The sequence below is a fragment of the Danio rerio genome, chromosome 22, assembly GCF_052040795.2.
Source record: "Danio rerio strain M-AB ecotype USA chromosome 22, GRCz13ab, whole genome shotgun sequence".
Classification (NCBI taxonomy): domain Eukaryota; kingdom Metazoa; phylum Chordata; class Actinopteri; order Cypriniformes; family Danionidae; genus Danio; species Danio rerio.
This window is the reverse complement of record NC_141042.1, coordinates 28390739-28413983: the sequence shown is the minus strand read 5'-3', so window position 1 is coordinate 28413983 and position 23245 is coordinate 28390739. Positions and strand designations below refer to the sequence as shown.

Genomic DNA, 23245 nt, shown 5'->3' with positions numbered 1-23245 from the left:
ATAGTTGCAGTTTTTAGCGAGAGCATACAGGGCTGTTATGTAACTATACACTGGCTCATTTGGCTGCAGCAATCTTTGATTTAGGGTGCTTTTGCACCTACACTTTTGTTATGGAACCTGTCTCATTTGCCCAGTTAGCACAGTTCGTTTGGCATATATACTGCAGTTTTACTTCAATTAACTGCAATTATTTTTCGTAAGGGCTAAACCTACCCCAAGCCAAACCCAACTCAGAAGATAACTATCACAGTAGCATGGGCATTACAATGTTAAATTCATATTGCACCTGATTCAGTAAGCCATCATGCTACAGACTGCAGCTAGGACACCTTGCCATTAGTAGCTTCGACTTCATCACTACGTAGGCCATTTGAAATCAGTCTTGAAGCAGTGCATGCCATTGGGTAATGTCCGTCTTGAGCCCCAGTGACACCTTCTCAATATCCTTCATTGTTTCCTCGCTCCTCTGTCCTCGTGTCTATGACACGGAATATGATATCAGTCAGCCAGCCCCAGGGTTTCTATTGTCATCCCATACAAAATTGCCATATTTAAAGGTTCAGGACACCCTGGAGAACTTTTTTTTATATATTTATTAACAGATTTGTGTGTGTTGAGCATCAGTTAAGACAATGTTAGCACCTGTCAGCTTTAATTGTGGGGAAAACTGGATAATTTTGAGCTTTTGTCAGCTAATTTCAGCTTCCGGGTTTAAAATGATTTTTGGGGAGGGATCAAAATCAACGACGTAGCAAAGTACCGCAAGTGCAATGATGACACGTCGGTTTCTCATTATTATTTAAAGCGGAGTTTCCTTATCCTATGAGAAGAGCCGGCTGCTTAATTATTCATGAGAGCACAACAGCACGTGCTTTCCGAAGGCAAGGCAGACGCACTGACGCAGACCTCGCAGACCAGTGCCAAGCTCAAGCTGTGAGACACGGACCCACGGCACGCAGTAGCCGTTTATGAAGGCTCGTATGTGTTTGTTTCCATGATCCACGGGGTTTGTTGCATGTTTTCCCCGCGATCCTGTCAGGGCCGATCATACAGCAAAGCTGTGGGTGTGATGCAAGCATTTTTGTTGGGTGAGCAGCACGAGAATTGAAGAATGGCGGATGTTGTCTTGTATCAGGAGTTCATTCACATTCAGACACATCGCCGTGCTGCTGTGTTTGCCTAAATCCTCAGATTACCAGCAAGACTAATGGTTAAAATAGACAGGTCAAGAGACCTGCTCCACTGAGTCTGCATTTAGATCTATGATTCAGACCCGGGGATTGAGGGAGAAGTCCTCATTTATAGTGTTTATATGAACACGATTATCTTTATAATGATATAAATTGTGGTTGTCTGTATATGACATTACGAATAACAAATGTAGCAGGGCATTAAATTACTGTTTATTTCTTTGCATTTTAACTTTGTAAACTATAAACTCATGCGTCTCCTCACGGTTTGTCTCAATTTGTGAGCTAAGTTAACTGACATCAACAGTTGTTCGCTCCCCTTTTCCCCTGCTGGCCACGCCCACTCCTGCCCGATGCTCGCGGAGCTCCACGCCCATTAATCATGCATCTTTTTAAAAAATTCTGAAATAGACTTTAACCGAAAGTGTGGGGTGTCATGGCCCTTTAAGATCTGATTTTTAAAAAAAAATCTGTTATTCGCTGTCTGACTAAGATATGTAAAAAATTGGGTATCAGAACAAACAAGAAGCACTAATTTCTATTTTTCCTCGCCATGTCTTTAAAATATGGAAATGAACTTTACCCCAGTATTTTCAATAGAATTTCTGCACTAGCCTCCTGCTAATGACGCCACCTGCGTTTAAATGGTCTTTCGTCTCGTTTTATGCTTTAACAACTAAATGGATGATTAAGTCTATTTAACTGATTATATTTAAATTACATTACAACATCAGTGCTGTAAAAGAAACCTTATGAAATTGAAAATAGTCACATTAAGCTTTGACAGGAAGTTTATCGATGGTTGAAAAACACTAGCTGTGCATATATCCTATTGCACTGTAAAAATCGAGGAGAGAGGAAGCTTCCCGAGGAGGCAAGATACACTGGTGAATCCTTTGTGGAGTTTTATTGAATAAACATGACACGCATGTAAATACTTCTCCCCTTCAGACCCCCGCCAGTAGTTACTTCAGTTGAAAATTCAAAGGCACATTAATGTAAATATTAAGCATAAAGTTATTGTTAATGTGGACTGTTTTCACAGTTTCTTTAATTTTGATGTAACACTTCTAAGCACAAATAAAACAATAATTCATTGTAATAATAAGTAAATTAAAAAAATACAGAAAAACGTGGTTTTGTGGAGGTTGAAACTATTACCATGTAAATAGTAACTAATATTCAAGAATGCTGACATGCAAGCAAGTTCAGAAATTACAGTATTCATTAAATAAAGAATGATGCTTTGAAGCGACTCACAGTAAATGTAGAGGGATTTTTGCCCATCTTCTTTTACTGGTAAAAGCTTGCTCAAACAAGCCACAAAATCAAATTACAATCAAATCAAACATGTACAGGGACACAAAACACTGAAAATGCTATTTGATAACTGCTAGTGATAAATCACCAAACACACATAAGAGAAAAAACCATGTGAGGTACATAGATTACGACCGTATAAATTCTGGTGTGGTTTTAAACAGAATTATAGATTGCAATCATACTTGGTAATCATGTTTTTGAATAGTTACTTTTAGTCCTAACAACTGAAAGTGTAATATTCTTACTCGCGGAAGTAGTAATTGCTGCTTTCCAGTTAAGATAAGTAAGACAATTGTTCAATTTTTCTATTTAAATCTTCTTTATAAAGCACAGTGAAAACACTTTTTTATTTTATTTTTTTGCTTGGGTGGACTTAACCAACAAGCGAGGTAAGCAGCACTTAAAGCCCCAGGAAAACTGAGAGCCGCAATAAATACCTAGAAGTCTAAATTATACCTATAATTATACCTATACAGCATATTTTATCATATGTTGTATGTTAAGGGTCAAAAATAATTGATTTTAACCTATTTATAACATCTTATCATAAATGTGTTCCCCTCCCTTAATTATGGAGGTCTAGCAGTTAAATCAGGTAAAGATTTGGTTTTAAAAACAAAATAGTTTTTCATTTTTATTTGTGAACTCATTTTAACAAAACAAAAATCTTTGTAAAGATATCATAAAACAAATGATTTTCTGGACAGAGTTCGAAATTGTGAATTTTAGACTTCACAAAGTGCCTGATTTGCAAATAACGGAAAAAATGTGTATGAGGGAGGTCAAATTTTTGCCTTTACTAACTGAAGGAAGCAAAATGCCCCTCAACATAAAGATCCTTGATAAAACACAAACCGTTTTTTCTCCAAGCATAATACGTTTTATCAGTCCATGCCGGTTAGAATGAATGATTCTGACAAATTGGTGCGTATACAGAGGTCTCTGGTAGTGTTTGAGCTTTTCTATAGGCGTGTCCAGCCTAGAGAATAACATCGCCGTTAGGGAGGTCCCCAAAGCCATATTGGCCTCCACTTGCACCTATAGAGGGGTCTCTGCCACAGAATTAACTGGTGCGTCCTCCAGCCAGAACATTAAAGCTCTAGTGTTAGCGGCCCAGTAATAATGTTTAAATACTGGCATACCCAAGCCCCCTGCAGACCTAGGCTTTTGAAGATGAATTTTTGACACTCTTATAGTCTTATAGTGTGTCTTATAGTTCCAAATATAAGACATTATTATAGAATCCAACTCTTCGAAATAAGCTGCGGTTGAGGAAAAAAGGAAAGTTTTGACAAAGATATAAAAATCTAAGGAGAGAAACCATTTTAATTGAATTTATGGGACCAATCATAGACAGGGGTAAAATCTTCCAGTTATTAATATTATTTTTAAGATTCGAAAGAAATTCTACAAAGTTTAATTGAAATATTGATTTGAAATCTTTAGGGATTGTCAGCCCAAGATAAGTGAAATTATCATTAACTATTTTAAATGCAATATTTTCAAGGAAGTCAGGGTCATGAATGTCAGAAAGGGGGATGAATATACTTTTGGACAGATTGATTGTATATCCTGATATTTTTCCAAAAGAAGTGATAAGATTCAAAAGAGTTGGGACTGAATGCTCAGAGTTTGACAGATACAGTATAATGTCATCTGCATAAAGGCTAATCAGAACTTCTCTGTTTCCCACTTGAAGGCCTGTAATTTCTTTGTGGCGTCTTATGCTTAGGGCAAGGGGCTCAATCGCAATAGCGAAAAGGGCAAGAGAGAGAGGGCAACCCTGTTGTACTGATCGGCATAAAGGAAATTTAGGTGATCTGTCTGTAGTTAAAACTGAACACAGGCTTGTATATTAATCTAACCCATGACATAAACGTTTGACCAAATCCAAACCTTTGCAATGATTCATATAAATAACGCCATTCAACTTGATCAAAAGCTTTTTGTTCGTCCAAAGATAAAATTCCCGCCCCTTTTGTTTTTGCATGATTGGCATGTATTGTATTAAGAAGGCGACGTACATTAAAGAAAGAGAATCTTCCAGGGATAAATCCAGTCTGGTCGGGATGAATGATGGATGATAAATGTTTATTAAGTCGCATGGCTAACACTTTAGTGATCACTTTTCTATCAAAATTTTGTAGCGCAATTGGCCTATAACTGGCTGGGTCAGTTTCATCTTTGTTTTTCTTTAAAATAAGAGAAATGTTAGCTTCGTATATAGTACTGGGCAAAATATCATCTTTTTTGTAACTATGTATCATCCTAAGGAGCAGAGGGGAGAGAACATTACTAAATTTCTTGTAAAACTCAGGGCCGAATCCATCTGGCCCTGCCGCTTTTCCAGATGGAAATGACTTTATGGCAGCATCTATCTCCTCCTTGGTAAAATCAGTCTAAGTCTGCCCTTGCATTGTCACTAAGTTTAGGCATATCAATAGATTCAAAAAAGTTTAATAAATCAGTATCGGTGTACATGTTATTGGATGTATAAAGCTCCCTGTAGAATTCTTCGAAGCGGGCATTGATATTACTGGGATTAACTAAAAGGGTGCCGTCTTTGGACTTAATACTATGGATGGACCTGGAAGCTTGAATTCCTTTAAGCTGACGTGCTAAAAGCTTATCAGGCTTATCCCCTGTTTCAAAATATCGTTGCTTCATTTTTAAATAAAGACTGTTTATTTGATGACCCAGAATACAACTATATTCATATTTAAGTTTTATTATTTTATTATAATCTTCAGGCAACTTCGACGTTTGATATTCCAATTCGTGAGTAGGAAGAATACTTTGTATTTCCTTAAGTCGTTTCTCTCTTTCCCTTTTAGAAACAGATTCATAAGAAATAGCATACCCGCGTATGACTGCTTTTAAGGTTTTCCACAGTGTGGAGTCGACCATTATCATTATCAAGACCTCCCCATTATCATTGCTTTCTATAAAGTCTTTTAGTTTAGTATCAATGTGTTCTATGAATTTCTCTTGCTTTAATAAATATGGATTGAGATGCCAGGAGTAACATTGTTTAGGAAGAGAGAGATTGATAGACATGGTAAGGGGACTGTGATCTGAAATCAATATATTGTGGTATTTGGTATCGTTAACTTGTGGAATTAGCGAGAATCAATCAAAAAGTAATCTATTCTACTGTACGATTTATGAACATGCGAGTAATAAGAGCAGTCTCTATCAGTAGGGTGTTGGATTCTCCATATGTCAACCATGTTCCTTGATTTAATCAAATTGTTTAAAACCTGTACTGATGCAATTTTAGGAGGGGGTCTGAGAGATAACCTGCCAAGTAAGGGTGTAAATAGCAATTTAGATCCCCTCCAATAATTACATTATCGTTATCTTCATTCGGGAGCAGGTCAAAAACCTTCTTATAAAAGTTTGGGTTGTCACATCTTGCAAGCTTGACTCAGACATCTCCTTACTTATTTCTTTACATAAGGCATAAGCGGTGTCTGGTAGTATTTCAGACTTTTTAGGTGAATTGTTAGCCTTAGCATTAGCTCCGGCGACGTCGTAGGCGACTTTTCCTTTGTGCGAGGCACTCAGTTTTGGCATTTTCAAAGCTTTAGCAGAAGTTTGTGATGTAAGAAAAGCGTAAACACAACTAAAAGTATTAAAGTCGAAAAAAAACACGGTAATTTAATAACTTAATTGAGGCCACAGAGAGGAGCCCTAAAAAACGTGTCTATCCCCGAGACATGCGCACTAGCGATTTGTGGATTGTTTGAGGTGTTTTACTAGTAGTATAATGTGAGCAAAATGCCTCATGAGATGAGAGATGAGTTTAGCGTGTAACTATTGTAAATGGCCTGCAGGCCAGCAGTTTGAGACCCCTGTGTAACAGGAAATTTAAAAACCTTGTATTTTTTCTGTTTCTACAGTCTGCCTTACTTCATCTGTGTGTTTGCACTGCTGGTTAACAAAGGTGAGCAATTTTATACACATATAGGTGTGTGAAAAATAATAAAAATTAAATTATAAAAATTAAATGAACATTGTCATTGCCAATGCGTTTTTGAATTTACCTCAATCATTTGACGTGAACCCAGACATGTTGTCCAGTTAGAACACAGCCACACTGTGCACAGAGTTTCAGAAAAAAAAAATCTTTACCCAGGCCGAAGTTTTTATAAAGCATTGGTCACCTAATGCTGTTTTTTCACTAAGCAGCCAAACCGCAGATGTCAGATTTTTTTTTAATATAAAAATCTCACAGCCCCCTTTCGGTCCAGTTGCTATAATTAAATACATCAATCATGACATAACAAAGATTTAGGGGTTTGCATAAAATGACATCGACTACATTTCTTTTTTTAATTATCAGATTTATCAACTGATTTCTGAGAACAGATCAAATTACCTTTGATGCATTCACATTTACAGTCTCCGCTAAATGGATATGAATTCCAATCATGGCAGGCTGTTTTTCAAAGGACATTTTTAAGTCCTCAAACATGGCACAGCACAAAACGTGGTTAGTTGCTTAACTTATTAGTCTTACAAAGTATTGGATGGTGATTGACCATTCAAAGTGGCCAAAGTTCCCACACCTTCAGCCATCAGTGTGAGGTCTAGCTACACGAGACTAAAGGCAACCTCCTGATAAAGCTGGTCAGGATTTTATTAAAAAAAAGTCATTCACCATACTTCTGTACAGCACTTCTTCCAACACACCCCATATTCATATTTACAGGATTGTCTAATCCTATATTGCCTTGAAATGAAAATAAATCAAATGAATGTTAAATAGTTTTTTTAGGTATGTTTTAAATACTGTTAGTTTGTGTTTCAAATTTGAATAAAACTGTTGGAGCATTACATGTATTTGGACTTTTGATTACTTTTTTAATGTCATTTCAGCATCTCTTCAGCTAGCCACAGTAGAAGGTGTTATTGGTGGTTCTGCTCTCTGCCCTGTTCCTCAACTAAAGATGCAAGCAAGCAAGACATTAATGTTCATTGGAGAGATGGTAGTGGTAAAACTGTGTTTGACTTAATCAAGGGCGAAGCTTCAATGGAGCAGGATCAATGGTACAAGAACAGAACTGAATCTTTCCCTCAGGAACATCTGAGAAGAAACTTCTCCATTAAACTCAACAAACTTCAGCACAATGATGCAGGAAAATACATCTGCTACATCTCACACTCATCTGAACAACCAGCTGTACGACTGATCATCAACGGTGTGTAAAAACCTCATCATGAATATATTACAAGTTTTTATTATAAATTTTTATTGTTGAAGTTTGTCTTAATATACTGTAGATGTACATGTACATGTACATTATGTACATTATAGATGGATCTGTTATCACTGTAGTGATGCTGTTGTAGATTTTTTACTGTTAACTATTATTATTTATCTATTACAGAATCAAATACAGAAAATGGAAACAAACCAAGTAAACCAGATGACAAAAGAGAAGAGACAGCATCAGAAATGGAATTATCAACACTTTTACTCTGGGTTTTCATTCCGTTAGCTATATTAATTAGTTTAGGGGTTATCATTGTTTTAATTATTTACAGAAAGAAAATACAATCTGCCTTCTCTCCTGTCACAACTGAAAACACGGGTGACACTGACTAATGAAAAGCAGGACAAGAAACTTAACTTTTGTTACATTCCTTTTTTTACTGAATTGTTACAGCTTTGGCTATTTTTGGTGTGAAAGACACTGAATCTCAAATCACTAATAACTGCTTTGATTTTTTGCAGGGATGTACATAATTAGTGTGTAGTTCAATCCGCTTTTTTGCCTACCCATATGGTGGATGGATGTTAATGAAAAATCACTGTTTTAGATCAACTATCTGTATCATTGAAGTATACTCTCTGAATCGTGAAGTTCCAAATAAGCAGGTATATGATTACTACTTTGTCAACCAGATATCTCCATCTAAAGCTTTTCTACATAGTTTCTACACTCTAAAAGAGACGCTTTTTTTTTAAATCACATAACTGCCTAGTGTATAGCAGCTTTGCAGCCGATGTTTTACATTGCTTTTATATGCAGCTTTTAATGGCCAAAGTTGTATTTATAACAATTCCAAGGCAGCATCAGTAATAACAAACTGAGACAATGGTAGCTCTAGCAACACTAGCTTTTAGCCATTAAACTACTTCAGAAAGGCAATTTGCAAAGCAAAATATGCTAAAGAAAGATTTCTGTGAGCTCAAGAAAGATTTCTGTGAGCTCTTGGAAACAGTTGAAAGATTGAAGGTTCAGCCATTCATAAGTGGACCACTCCCTGCAAGAGGGACAAATATATTTTCATGGCTTCTTGGTCTAAATGTATGGCTACAGAAAACATGTAACATGAAAAGACTGAATTTCATCGACAACTTCAATCTATTCTGGAACCAAAGACAGCTGTTTACATCAGACGGCCTTCATCCAAACAAACTTGGTGCAAAGGTGTTAAAGGACAATATTTTTTTCTCCCTCAATCATCCATCAGCTGTGTATGCCACTGAACTGAATTGCAAACACACACCTAGCAAATGTCCGGATGACCACAGGACCTCAAATCAGCTCCTGAGTGGACTTGTCGCTGACGAATCACCCAAGGACAGTGATAATGCCACGCAGCCAAAACACCCAATGTTGATAGAGACACTATCAGTTGTCCTCTGCTCAACACAGGCAGACTGTGACACATCAGAACAGCATCAAGTCTAGTCACTCAAAAATGATCCTCAGGAAAACATATTTCTGCAGACAGAATCTCCAGATGCACAGCCTCTGTCACCGGACACGTTCTCATTATCACAATGTTCACCACTCTTGGGGTTTTCAAAAAAGATGGAGGAACTGGTGTATGCTGGAACTAACCTTTCACACTCCATTGCCGCAAGCCCCCAGTTACCAACCAAAAAGCGGCCTGCTCCACAACCACCTATAAGCCCACCTGGAAGAGCCCTCCGATTTTTGCCACACCGCCAGGGCCCAAGCAACAACGCCCCATCTTCAGCTGGTGAACACAAGAGCTCTCTGTGATGTGTGTCGGGGACCTGCTTAGATAACAGTGTCTTTATCAAATGTTTTCAGAACAAGCAGGAACCCAGTGTGTCTGTAGCTTTCTCTAAGCAGATATGTGTTGTGTTAAGTGACAGAAAACCAAAGACTTCATCAGGCCATATAGCAAATCATTCAAATCTGGTGTCTATTAAATGTAGATCTGAGACTAGCTATAGAAAAAACAGCTAAAACTGTTAAGTTAGCGCTTTTAAACATCAGATTACTCAACAATAAGTCTCTTTTAGTCAATGATTTTATCAACACAAATTGCCTTGATTTTATGCTTTTAAATGAAACTTGGCTAGATGATAGTTGTAGCGCAGCAGTTCTGAATGAAGCAGCTCCTTTAAACTTTGACTTTTTGAGTGTTTGCAGAGTTAATAGGAGAGGTGGAGGTATCGCTGCCCTGTTTAAAAATGTCTATGAGTGTAAACAAGTGTCATTTGGTGACTATTTGTCTTTTGAATATCTGAGTATAGCACTAAAAGGTGCTCCACGCATCTTACTGATCATTATCTACAGACCTTCAAAATATTCTCCAGCTTTTATTGAGGATTTCACAGAGCTGTTATCAATTGTAACCTCTGAATTTGATTATTTAAGTATTGCTGGGGAATTTAATATTCACATTTATAATCCAGAAATCAATGCTGTAAAAGAACTGATGACTGTTTTTAACACTTTTGATCTGACTCAGCATGTTCAAGGACCCACACACAATCGTGGACACACCCTTGATCTACTTATAACCAAGGGTTTACACATTTCATCGACTGTTGTTAAGGATGTGGCACTATCTGATCATTTCCGTATCTTCTTTGATATATTGATCACTCCAGCTATTAAAGACAGATCTGTCTCTGTCAGAAAGAGATGCATAAATGAGAACACTAGTGAGCAGTTTATAAAGACCATATCGCTAGCACCAAGCATATCTGCAGATTCTGTTGATTCTCTCCTTGATTTGTTTAATTCTAAAATTGAGAATGTCTTAAATGACATCGCTCCTGTTAAAGTCAAGAAGATGACTGGCAGGCAAAAGGGATCTTGGACAAGGTCACCAAGAGTACAAATGATGAAAAGACAGTGCAGAAAAGCTGAGCGTATGTGGAGAAAGACAAAACTAGTAGTCCATTATAATATCTATAAAGACAGTCTTCATGCCTTTAATATGGAACTAAACACTGCTAGACAGACTTTCTTTTCAAGCCTTATAAACAGCAACTTAAATAATGCTCGTACACTCTTTGCAACGATAGAGAGACTCAGAAACCCCCCCAGTAGGATTCCAAGTGAGCTCCTCTCTGAAAGCAAATGTAATGAGTTTGCTCATTTCTTCACTGATAAGATCAATAATATCAGAAAGGCAATCAGCTCATCCAATCAGCCAAGTTGTGTCGATATCAAACAAGCTCAACCACAACTTAAGAAATCAGACATTATGTCTGATTTCATGGCGATTAACGGTAAAATCTTAGAAGAGATTGTGCAAGTTATGAAAACATCAACCTGCAGTCTTAACACACCCCATATCATTCTGCAAAACGATGTTTACCTGTTTAGAAATGGATCTTCTAAAAGTGGTAAATGCTTCACTTCTATCAGGGATTTTTCCAAACTCACTTAAAACTGCAGTTGTTAAACCCCTCTTGAAGAAGAGCAACCTGGATAACACCCTATTGAGCAATTACAAGCCAATCTCAAATCTCCCTTTCATTGGCAAAATCATTGAAAAAGTTGTTTTTAACCAGGCTAACAAGTTTTTAAACTTAAAGGGGTATTTAGACAATTTTCAATCTGGGTTCAGAGCACATCACAGTACAGAGAGTGCTCTTATAAAGATAATCAATGATATACGCCTAAATACAGATTGAGGTAAAATAACAGTGCTGGTACTGCTCGATCTCAGTGCTGCATTTGACACTGTCAATCACAGCATACTTCTGGATAGGCTGGAAAACTGGGTTGGGCTATCTAGCACGGTCCTCAAATGGTTTAGATCTTACCTTGAAGGTAGAGGTTACCATGTCAGTATAGGTGACAATAGGTCGAGGTGGACACCCATGACGTGTGGAGTCCCACAAGGCTCGATTCTGGCACCTCTCCTGTTCAACCTTTACATGCTCCCCCTGAGCCAAATAATGAGAAAGAACCAAATCTCCTACCACAGCTATGCTGATGACACTCAGATCTACTTAGCCTTACTGCCTAATGACTACAGCCCCATTGACACCCTCTGCCCATGCATTGATGAAATTAACAATTAGATGTGCCAAAACTTTCATCAGTTAAACAAAGAGAAAACTGAAATGATTGTGTTTGGGAACAGAGATGAGGTTCTCAAGGTAAATGCGTACCTTGGCACTAAAGGTCAAACGACAAAAAATAAGGTCAAGAATCTTGGTGTGACTCTGGAGTCAGATCTGAGTTTCAATAGTCATGTCAAAGCAGTCAGTAAATCAGCATACTATCATCTCAAAAACATAGCAAGAATCAGATGTTTCGTTTCTAGTGAAGATTTAGAAAAACTTGTTCATGCTTTTATCAGCAGCAGGGTGGATTACTGTAATGGACTCCTCACTGGTATTCCTAAAAAGACAGTCAGACAGTTACAGCTCATCCAGAATGCTGCAGCCAGAATTCTAACCAGAACCAGAAAATCAGAGCACATCACACCTATCCTTAGGTCTTTACACTGGCTGCCAGTTACATTCAGAATAGATTTTAAAGTATTATTACTAGTCTATAAATCACTAAATGGCCTAGGACCTAAATACATCACAGATATGCTCACTGAATACAAACCTAACAGATCACTCAGATCTTTAGGATCATATAAACTAGAAGTTCTTAGCTTCCAGAAATGATCAGATGTGCTCCGACATTAGGCACATTCAAATCAAGACTGAAAACACATCTATTTAGCTGTGCCTTTACTGAATGAGCACTGTGCTGTGTCCGACTGATTGCACTATCATGTTTTTCTCTTCTTCATTCTTTTATATCACATTTTACCTGTTTTTATGTTTTGTTTTGTTTTTACGCATTTTTATTATTTGTTTTTATTTTTATTTTACTTGTTTCTTTTATTCTCGTTTATGTAAAGCACTTTGAATTGCCACTGTGTATGAAATGTGCTATATAAATAAACTTGCCTTGCCTTGCCTAAATGCATGGTACTAACTTTGTTTGGATGAAATGTTGGTCCTGATCTTACATAAATAGCCTTAATGGTTTTTATTTTCTGGAACATTTCAAAAACAACAATTGTCTTAATCATGCTCAAGTGATGATAAAATATATTGCCACTTTGTCCTTCTGATGCCTCTATGGCACTGATGCAAAGATTTTAAATCATGGTTTGTTTTTAAAATTGTTCATACACAGATTTCACTGGCCATTTTGTGCCTAGACATTAATAAATGAGACCTAGTGGAAAGGAGGAATGAGCTGCCTGTGTGTTAGTGCCTTGATTCTGTACATTAGGGCTGTACAATATTTTTTGTTTCATTGTATATATTGATGTGCATTATAATCACATCACAGAATGTGCAATGTCAAGTAGGGATAATGGTTTAGAACATGTGGATAATTTTGTGGATAAAGTTCAAACAATGGAGTGGAAGTTTAATAAATGCATGTGTTTTAAGGCCTGTAGCTGTGTAAGCATTTCAGGCGAGTTAAAAGCTTTTATGTGTGAGAATAATGATGGTTGATTATTGTTGTGCACTGCCATTTAACATTTAATTATTACATTTCAATTCATGTGTACTGATAGTCTCAAAAACGTAAAGCAGAGGATCTTTATTTGCTTGATTACAGTGTAATGAAGTTTAAATTTCAAGCTATATACAAGCTTCATATTATTGCAAACGATGAAGTTTATTAAAATTAGAGGATGTAAATAAATAATCATGGTGAATTATTTTGTGTTGATTTTCTTGTGGTTTAAAAATCTAGCAAATTAAGCAACCATAATAGCAAAATATACTTTTGCTGTAAAATCTTTGTAACGTTATTTCACGTTCATTTGTAAGTCGCTTTGGATAAAAGCGTCTGCTAAATGACTAAATGTAAATGTTATATGTAGCAAGTAAATATTTTCTGATTTAAAGCAAAAAAAAAAAAAACTTGCTGAGCAAACTCATGTATTTGCTGCAGGGCTTTTGGTAATTAATTTAAATAAATGTAATCAAATAATTTAAATTGAATATATCAATAAAAAAGGTGGTAATTGAATTGGTTGCAATTAAAATTTATGCCTAGATAGATGTTTACTTGTCTTATAAAGTTCTTTTTTATGTGTGCTCAAGTTTAGCTTTAGCTAGGAGTAACCAATCCAATCCAATTATTTCATAGTTTAAAGTCACTTTATTCCTCCTACGATAACGTCTCCATTATAAACATTTTTACTTTGTGTCAGCAGAAGTATGACATATCATGAACAGTTATTTGTAAACAGACCCGAAGACTCACGCCATGGGTGACTGTATACATAGATCACTAAAGATTGCAGATTTTTATTAGGTCACTATTAAGACCATCAGCCAAGGCTGATAAAAATATTTTAACTTTGGTTTTGAGCATGGCACCAAATGTCCTGACCATCAAAATAGATTTCGGCAGAAGATGTGGAATTGTGGAAACTGACTTATGGCATTCAAAAACATGCTATTTCAATGAGTTTCAAGCATACACACACTGCAGCTGAATTGCTTAGAAGCCGTTTCTGTCACTGAATAAAAAAAGGGATATTGCATATTTTTTTGTCTCAGAATTGTAAGTTATAAACTCAGAATTGAGACAAATTTCTAAAATAAAAAAGTTGCCAATGCGAGTTTTTAAAATCAGAATTCATTTCAATTGAAAGGATAAAGTGTGGGAATGGAATGATCATTCCTCCAGCGAGGAACATTGAACAAAAAGGTTTTGGAAATTAAATTATAGCCTTTATTGCGATAACACCACAAGACAGTGCTCACTTCTCGACTGCAGGCTCCTAAAGGGATGTACACCTTCAGGAGCAGGTGAAGGGAACAGGGTGCATTGCCATTGTCTGTTCTGTACGAAAACATCAATGGTTTAATCTTGAAACAAGCTTCAACTGGTAACCAATGCAAAGAAACCATGTGGAGTGTGTGGAGTTGCAAGCAAGATGAGAAGTTCAGTTTTTGCCAGATTAAGCTGTAGATGATGGTTTTTCATCCAAGCTGGGATATCCTCCACGCAGTGTGAGACATCACCGTCGGGACATCAGGATGAAATGAAGCATAGTGTGTCGTCGGCATAACAATGATAACAGAAAACGTCATTGGATGATAGTTCCCAGTGATGTAGTGTAAATAGAGAATAGAAGGGGACCAAGAACAGATCACTGAGGTACAGTATCTCAGTGACTACTAATGAACCATTGCCAGTAATAAAGGCAGAATTCTGACTGACAATTGTGAGAAATGCTGTAAAGTCAAATTTATCTCAGAGTTGAAAATTTTTATCTCAGAATTCTGACTTTATAACTCACAATTTGTATCTTTCAAGCAAACTAGAAGTTGTTTATGAGCAGTGGCATCTGCCAAGAAGGCTGTAATGGACCCACAAATTTTGTAGGGTCGGTTACTGTGATTTTGATCTAATTTGATGGTACCATACACAGTGTCCATGATGAAAGAACAGAAACCATTGCAATTTTAAACAGCTCATTGGTTGAAGTAACCCAATTAAATGGAGGCAGATGGGGAAAACACCATTGTTGTCACAGACAGTTGTCTACATTTGAACAAATGTGTACATCACAACTTGACCAATTGGGCACAGCACTTGTAAGCTGTGTGAAATTATTCATTTTGTGAATAGCTTTGCTTTCAAAGATCAACAAACAGGCCGGAACAAAGTTTGCTGATGAAAAGATTGAATTCAAAGTTGTGAAAAATGTGCTCCGTCTCAATTGCCATGATGACAGATATTCTGTCATGGAATGTGACGCTGACAAAGGAAGTGTGGATCCAAATGCAGCTTTATTAGAGAGGTCAGGTAAGCAATAGTCAACACAGGGGCAAACAGATGTATGCAGGCAATCCAAAGTTGTAGTCAAATACACAGGCAGATGCGGCAGGCAGCACACGGGAATAAACAAATAAACAAGGCAAGGGTCAAAACACAGCAAAATAAAGGAAACATGTAACAAATACAGTAAACAAAACTCAGCAACAGTGTCTGTGTTTGTGCTGCTTAGTCCTTGTAATCAGTCTTTGACAATCCTCTAGTTGTGTGTATGCAATCAGTCAGGATTAGGAACTGTGTGTGTGTGTGTGTGGTGCATGACAGCATCTTGTAATCCATGAAATGACAGATGTGTAGTCCGTTGGCGATCCGTGTGTATACCAGCGATCTGCACATACTGGATCGCTGGTGACTGTGACATGTTCAGTGTGTGATGTAGTTGTATTGTTTATTAGTAGATCTGAGGCCACATATATATTCTAAATGTTTTGGATATTCTGTGTTGCAATTTAGAAAAAAGGTTAGATGATGTTATCTCGGGTAAGTTCATATTAGAGTATTGTGTTGTGGGTTTTTGTGATTTTATATGCAGATGCATGCAAAAAGATTGGAAAAATGAAGAGAGTAAAACTGAACTGTTATGTCCGAGTGATTATACAATCAGTTTACAATGCAAACTGTGTAAATAGTTGTGGAATTTGCACAATTTTACTGAAGCAATTAATTAATTAATTGAAACTGAACACAGTGCTCATATAGTCAAATTAACTCTTTAGATTGTTTGCTAAAAATGTCAAGCTTCAAGTTTTGATTAGTAATTTAATGTAAGCCCATTTTCTTTTATACTTAGGATGCCCCTTATTGTGTGTGTTTTTTTTTTTTTGTTGTTGTTGTTGTTTTTTTTAATGCAAAAGATAATGTTTTAAAATTAGGATTTAGTTTTTAAAATGCACATTTTAATGAATCCCATTCTGTTCCTGTTTGACTATAAAAGATTAAATTTGGTTGGTGAAGTTGGTTGTTTTAAAACACAACAATTTTATCTCAAGAATTTGGTTTTGGTTAATTTTTCATCTAAGTTAAAATACAAGAAAAAATATTTCTAATGATCTCTTTGAATTGTAAAAATGTATTTGTGAATTTTTTAAAGGGAAAAGGATGAACTGTTGTCAATTTTAATTAAAATAGCAAGAATTAATAAAATAAGTGACTTAATCAGTGACTTACATGGATATAAGATGGAGGATTCCTCTTAACTCCTCTGGGAAATCACTGTATTATGCATCCTGAATGAGTGAAAACAATATTCTCATGTACTCCAGAATATATGCATAATCTGTAATGCAGATGGAAAGAAATGCAGAGAAGGTTTAAGGTACAAGGAAATACACTCCCATGTACACAGGGAGGTCATTTGCATCTTAAATTTGTATTAATAGCAGCAGCAGTAGAACAGAAAACAGCACATACTCTCTTGTAAAAAATAAGTAAATAAATGAATAAATACTTGTATTAATAACAATATAAATCTAAACAAGAAGAAACCATACAGGCTGACAATTGATAATTACCTGAACTTAGATTTTGTGTTTTTAAGATATTTATTATTCCAGAAAGAGCTGCTGCATAGTCTCTCTGTCTTTCATTTTCATTCAGGTGAACTGAACAAGTGCTGTAAACAGATGGAAATATACTGGCATTGGTGACACAAAAACCGGAGGAGCAGGTCAAGGAGCATTGTCTCTTTAAATGCACAGTCAGGTTGCAGCTTCATTTTATCACCATAAAACCTTGAAATGAATGCAGATATTGTCATAAAAATGTTTCTTATTCTTTCTGTGAGAAACTGAAAATTAATTCCAAAGGTTTAAACTTTCTGCTTTATTTCTTGATATGCATTTGATGTGTGTTATTGCTGAGTTTTAATAATAATAGTTATTATTATTATTATTAATATTATTATTATTATTATTATCAATGTTTAAGCTGAAGTAGCTGAAGTATTGCTGGTCACATTTTAAAACTCATAACTGTACTGGTACCAAATTGAAGTTAATCGTTGCTACCATCTAGAGGCTGTAATAGACTAAATTCTTTCCATTCCTACACAGAGGCACATTTGTACTTTTATCTTAATGGGGACTTCCCACAGACGTCATTTATTTTTATACTTTACAGACTGCTTATTCCAATCCACTACCACAATCCTTATTTCTGTGTGGTTTATGAGCAAAATGTCCCTGTCAAAAACTTGCTATATTTGTATATTCAGTTTTTAATGTAAGGTTGGACAACTGCTTTACAATACGAATATAAAAACAACACCATTAAAGTTATGCAAACTTGCATGAGTATATTCTTACCAATAGCCAAAAATAACTTTTATTGGTCAAAACTATTGATTTTTCTTTTATGCCAAAATCATTAGAATATTAAATAAAAAAGCATGTTCTGTGAAGGTATTGTGTAAATTCCCGTAATTCTGTAAATTAGTTTTTAATTAGTAGTTTTAATTAAGTTTTGTGGTACATGGTCACACATTTGTATAGCTGGTATAACAAAATAAACATAACTTTATAAATAATGTGATGGTATGTTTGTCGGTATGTGTTGGAAAAAAAGTGTGCACAGTGTGGTGAGAGCTAACTTGACTTCCTCCAATGTGAGAGAAGTTTTTTCTTTGCTTCAAGCTTCTAGTAGACTTGTAGAAGGAGAGGATTCAATATATTTATGTCTGTTTAGTTCACTGCAACAGCATGAAGATTCTTCAACTCCAACTCTGTGAGTTTATTATATTTTGTTCACATTACTCTGTCAGATGTTGGTAATGTTATTCTCAGAATGGTTTTGTCTGTAATCTTGATTATAATGTTTTTCTATATTTATGCCCTCTAGATGTAATAATCTGTAGTCAAGCTACAGTGTCTTGTCTGTTAACTGATGTGGGATCAAATGTGAGCATAAAATGTGATCTTGATGAAAATGAAGTTTACTGGATTTTACTCAAAACTCCAGATCCTCCAACAGTGATTCTACGATCACTCTCAACACCAACACCACCTTTTTACTCAAATAAATCATTCAGAAGTAAATATTCAGTGCAATTTAAACATCGTCTGGTTATTAATAACATCACTGCTAATGAATTAGGAGTTTATTACTGTACCACAGGCACACAGCCAAAATTCAGCAACAGCACCAGATTATACATCATCGGTGAGTGAAGTTGATCATTCATAAACATGTTAACTTGTTATTACATGTGGCATATTTTAAGTTTAGCAAAATCACAGCCATTATACCTTACACACATTATACACTTTCTTTTTCAGAACCAACTCAATCAAGTGAGTTTCACAATAACACAGAGTGTGAGCAGAATTCTAATTGTACTGAGCAGAATCAGACAAATTGGCAGACATTTTTCTTTATATCCAGTGTAATGAATGGGTTTCTAGTTCTGGTGGTGGTCGGTGAGTTTTTTATTTATTTTTTTTATTTAGACTATCATTGTTATTTTGCCATTATTGGGACATGCATATTAGAATAAATATACAATAATAAATCTGAATTCACTGTTTCATTTTCAGGACTAATAAAGTGTTTTGTTGTTGGAAACAGAAGTTCAGCAGAGCAATCACAATTCAGGACTGATCTACCACAGACACAAGTAATAGAACAACAACAGGACCCAGATCAATTACAGGTATAACTATTCATTTTAACTCAAACTGTACTAATTCAACTCCAGCTGAAAATGTTAATATTGTTCTTTCAGTATGCCACAATGGACTTTTCCAAGTTTCATAAAAAAATGCGCTCCAGCCAACTCAACACCACCTACGCTGCTCTAAACCTGCCAAAATCATAAATGCAAAAGTAGGACTGATCTCATGTTATTTGTTCACTTTCTCTTGATGTACATCTCTGACTTTTCTAACCACAAACTTTTTGGCAGCTAAACACTCCAAACATTAACAAGTCAAACATTATTTAGATAATAAAATAAATTAGTTTATATTAATTTAATTAATATAAGATTGGGTTGTTATTTCATTTTGCTGTCTGAAAACCAGTTGAAAATCCCCATTGTAATTAGTTATGTAAGTTTATAAATGTAACAGTGGAATAAACAGAAAAAGGTTTTTACCTACAATTTGGGGTCTGTGGCATTGTAAAAAAATCCCATGCTCAAGCACGTTTTGTTTACAAGTTTCGTTTTTAAGTTATAGTTCTCATTTTTTCTTACTGTGTTTTTAAAAAAAATATGCTATTGTCAGCTATTGTTAATTGATTAAAGAAATTGTTGATATTTCCTTTTAACCATTTTATTTTATCTTGATAAAAAATAATTTCATATAATTGAAAATTTGCGTATGAATCTTCGGACTGAATACTTTTCGGTCTGTATTCTACTCAGTGCTGTTACACTGAGATAATTATATATTTTATTTCTTTACATGTAAGATTGTGTTTATGTAATGCTTTTAGAAATTAAACTGTAGATGCATTGGTTAAATGACCATACTGTAATTTTTTAGTCTGCAAAATGTTTAATAGTTTGTTTAATGATTTAGTCTTTTGTTGTTGTTGTTGTTTAGATTTTATTTAGTTTAGATTCAACTTTATTGTTATCACACCTGTACAAGTACAAGGCAACAAAATGCAGTTTAGGTCTAACCAGAAGTTGTTGTTGGCTGTTATTGCCTCTGTTTTTAAGTTTTGTAAGCAAGAGATAGTTGTGCAAGTAAATAAATGGCATACAGTTTTCTAAATACAAATACAATGTCTTTTTGTTTTGGTTTTGGACTCTGTTATTTGTAATTATTACTTCTTTTAACTAAGTATTATGTTTAAAATTTTTGTTGTGGATGAAATTAATTCAGTTAATCACATAATGGATGTCACCCAAAAACAAGAACTGTAAGTATGTTACACAGTATTCAAAAAACAAAATTCATTTAGGAAAAATTCTGTATGTTCTTCCAATGTTTCAATGGATGCAGTAACAAATGCAGAAGCAGATAAAAATGTACGTCATTGATGTAAATGATGCATGTTGAAAAAATGAAAAAAAGTCACAAAACATTTTAGTTTAATTTAGTTACGTTAAATTGTATTGCAGATTAAACTGGTCAAATTATTTTGAAGCTAATGATCTATGGGTAATGTCACATCAACTTTTTTTTTTTTTTTTTTTTACATTGTTTAGCTGCACATCTGTTTATTTATATGCACTTCTGTTTGTGTTTTACCTGTTATTACCTGATATCAGTCCATTGTGCATTTAATTCCCTCAGATTCATTGTCCAGTGTAAGGTCAATTGTATGTAACACCTTAAAATGACAACATTAAAGAAAAAATAAAATATAAATTAAAAATACATGTACTTTAGTAATATCCACATCAAAATTAATTAAAAAAGTTAAATATTTTTTTGTTTTATACACACTCAGGCACACATACACATATACATGTACAGTAAGTGTATAATGTGAAAACATGTGTGCATGTACAGTACATGCACAAATGCTTATAGTGTAAACGGTGCCAGCCCATGCTCACTGCACTGTGTGGTTAAACTGAAATGCTCAACTGAAACCATAGATATGTTCCACTGGCTTTGGCACGACCAATGACAAACAGGGTCACTTACCTTTGTATAGAGTGGGGGTTTAACCTTAAACTACTGCAAACATGTTCCTCTAGCCTCATGCATTGATGTACTTCAGTTCTCACAGTTGTCGTAACCTCAAATGGAAACAGAGCAGCCTAGGCATTGCATTTCATTATCAATATAAATCTTAACATTTATCAATGGTTGTCATGTGATGTGATTTGCTTTGGCTGTCAAAATGTTCACATTATAAAAAATGGTGTCAAAACCTCTTTTGTTTCCTTCTTCTTTCCTCGGGCTGTAAAATAGATTCACATTGAATAAGTTTCAGTTGTTATAAATGAATGTTCACCTGTCAACAGCCTAAAACTGATAAATACTTTTAGAAAAAACAAATATAAAATAAGCAATGACATTCATGCTTTAAATATCAGATGTATTACTTTAAACTTACACAATACATGCACCGGCCACTTTATTAGGTATGCATGCCCAACTGCTCAGTAATGCAAATTTCTAATCAGCCATCACATGTGATCACCAAAATTGGACAATACAAAATTGGAACAACATTGCCTGGTCTGTTAAGTCTTGATTTCTGCTGCAACATTTGGATGGTGGGTCAGAATTTGGCATCAACAATATGAAAGCATGGATCCATCCTGCCTTGTAACAACGGTTCAGGCTGCTGTTGGTGGTGTAATGGTGTGGGGGATATTTTCTTGGCACACTTCGGGCCCATTAGTACCAATTGAGCATTGTGTCAACACCACAGCCTACCTGTGTATTGTTGCTGACCATGTCCATACCTTTATGACCACAAGGTACCCATCTTCTGATGGCTTTTTCCAGCAGGATAACATGCGTATAAAGTGTGAATCATCTCAGACTGGTTTTATAAACATGACAATAAGTTCACTGTACTCAAATATCCTCCACCATCACCAGATCTCAATCCAATAGAGCACATTTAAGATGTGATGGAATGGGAGATTAACATGGATGTGCAGCCGAGAATTCTGCAGCAACTGCGTGATGCTATTATGTCAATATGGACCAAAATCTCTATGTAAAGTTTCCAGTACCTTGTTAAATATATACCATGAATGCATATATATATATATATATATATATATATATATATATATATATATATATATATATATATATATATATATATATAGTTGAAGTCAGAATTATTAGCCCCCCTTTGATTTTTTTTATTATCTTTTTAAAATATTTCCCAAATTAAGTTTAACAGAGCAAGGAAATTTCCACAGTATGTCTGATAATATATTTTCTTCTGGTGAAAGTCTTATTAGCCCCTTTAAGGTAACTTTTCATCGTTACACAATAACTTGCTTAATTACCCTAACCTGCCTAGTTAACCTACTTAACTTAGATAAGCCTTTAAATGTCACTTTAAGCTGTTTAAAGTGTCTTGAAAAATATCTAGTCAAATATTATTTACTGTCATCATGACAAGGATAAAATAAATCAGCTATTAGAAATGAGTTATTAAAACTATTATGTTCAGAAATGTGTTGAAAAAATCTGCTCTCTGTAAAACAGAAATTGGGGAAAAAAATAAACAGGGGCGCTAATAATTCAGGGGGGCTAAAAATTCTGACTTCAACTATATATATATATATATATATATATATATATATATATATATATATATATATATATATATATATATATATATATGAATAAGGTGGCGGTTCATTCTGCTGTGGCGACCCCAGATTATAAAGGACTAAGCCAAAAAGGAAATTCATTATTTTTCCCTAAACATATTATTAAACATTTTTGGACTTTGATCTTATTTTTTTCTGTTTTGTTTTTTTGTTAGATTAGTTCTAATTTTGGGGACTGGCTAATCTAATGTATATGCACAAATACATTATTGTAAAGAATCTTATAAAATATATTAATTTAAATGAGGAGTGAGGGCTGCACTCAATTATACTGATATAGTCATATAACAATAATAATACTAATAATAATGTAATTGAATAGTTTACATACATATACTGTATAATAATGTTTCAATATAACTTCTATACAG

General features: G+C 35.0%; 2 protein-coding genes and 1 long non-coding RNA gene across 4 annotated transcripts in view; 2 read left to right on the top strand and 1 right to left on the bottom strand.

The window, feature by feature from the left end:
* Positions 1 to 17226, bottom strand: part of LOC137488949 (uncharacterized) — a 54331-nt gene extending 37105 nt beyond the window's left edge. The window contains exons 1-4 of one of the 2 annotated variants that reach the window (XR_015522156.1): positions 17128 to 17226; positions 16784 to 16892; positions 15411 to 15568; positions 12648 to 15060 (exon numbers count right to left, since the gene is read on the bottom strand). This is a non-coding gene — a long non-coding RNA (uncharacterized LOC137488949). Of the gene's footprint in view, positions 1 to 12647; positions 15061 to 15410; positions 15569 to 16783; positions 16893 to 17127 lie in introns of those variants that run through there. The other variant, XR_015522155.1, reaches the window with a different exon arrangement.
* Positions 408 to 8846, top strand: LOC147831600 (V-set domain-containing T-cell activation inhibitor 1-like). The gene is given in 5 exon segments (XM_087304801.1): positions 408 to 501; positions 6364 to 6459; positions 7395 to 7439; positions 7442 to 7717; positions 7907 to 8846. Coding segments are annotated over 5 exon segments (729 nt in total). The 3' UTR covers positions 8125 to 8846.
* Positions 17227 to 18312: 1086 nt separating the features above from the next.
* On the top strand, positions 18313 to 19543 carry LOC147838542 (uncharacterized). Its single transcript, XM_087304800.1, has 5 exons — positions 18313 to 18337; positions 18452 to 18772; positions 18889 to 19029; positions 19147 to 19262; positions 19335 to 19543. The coding sequence occupies exons 1-5, from the start codon at positions 18313 to 18315 to the stop codon at positions 19425 to 19427; spliced, it is 696 nt and encodes a 231-aa protein (XP_087160926.1). The 3' UTR covers positions 19428 to 19543.
* The last annotated feature ends 3702 nt before the right edge of the window (positions 19544 to 23245 follow it).

What these genes read in the sequence shown, in the direction of transcription:
- LOC147838542 (XM_087304800.1), top strand. Translation starts at nt 18,313, where the DNA reads ATGAAGATTCTTCAACTCCAACTCT. An exon ending in CACCAGATTATACATCATCG is followed by an intron (nt 18,773 to 18,888) that starts GTGAGTGAAGTT and finishes TTTCTTTTTCAG; the next exon opens with AACCAACTCAATCAAGTGAG. An exon ending in TCTAGTTCTGGTGGTGGTCG is followed by an intron (nt 19,030 to 19,146) that starts GTGAGTTTTTTA and finishes TTTCATTTTCAG; the next exon opens with GACTAATAAAGTGTTTTGTT.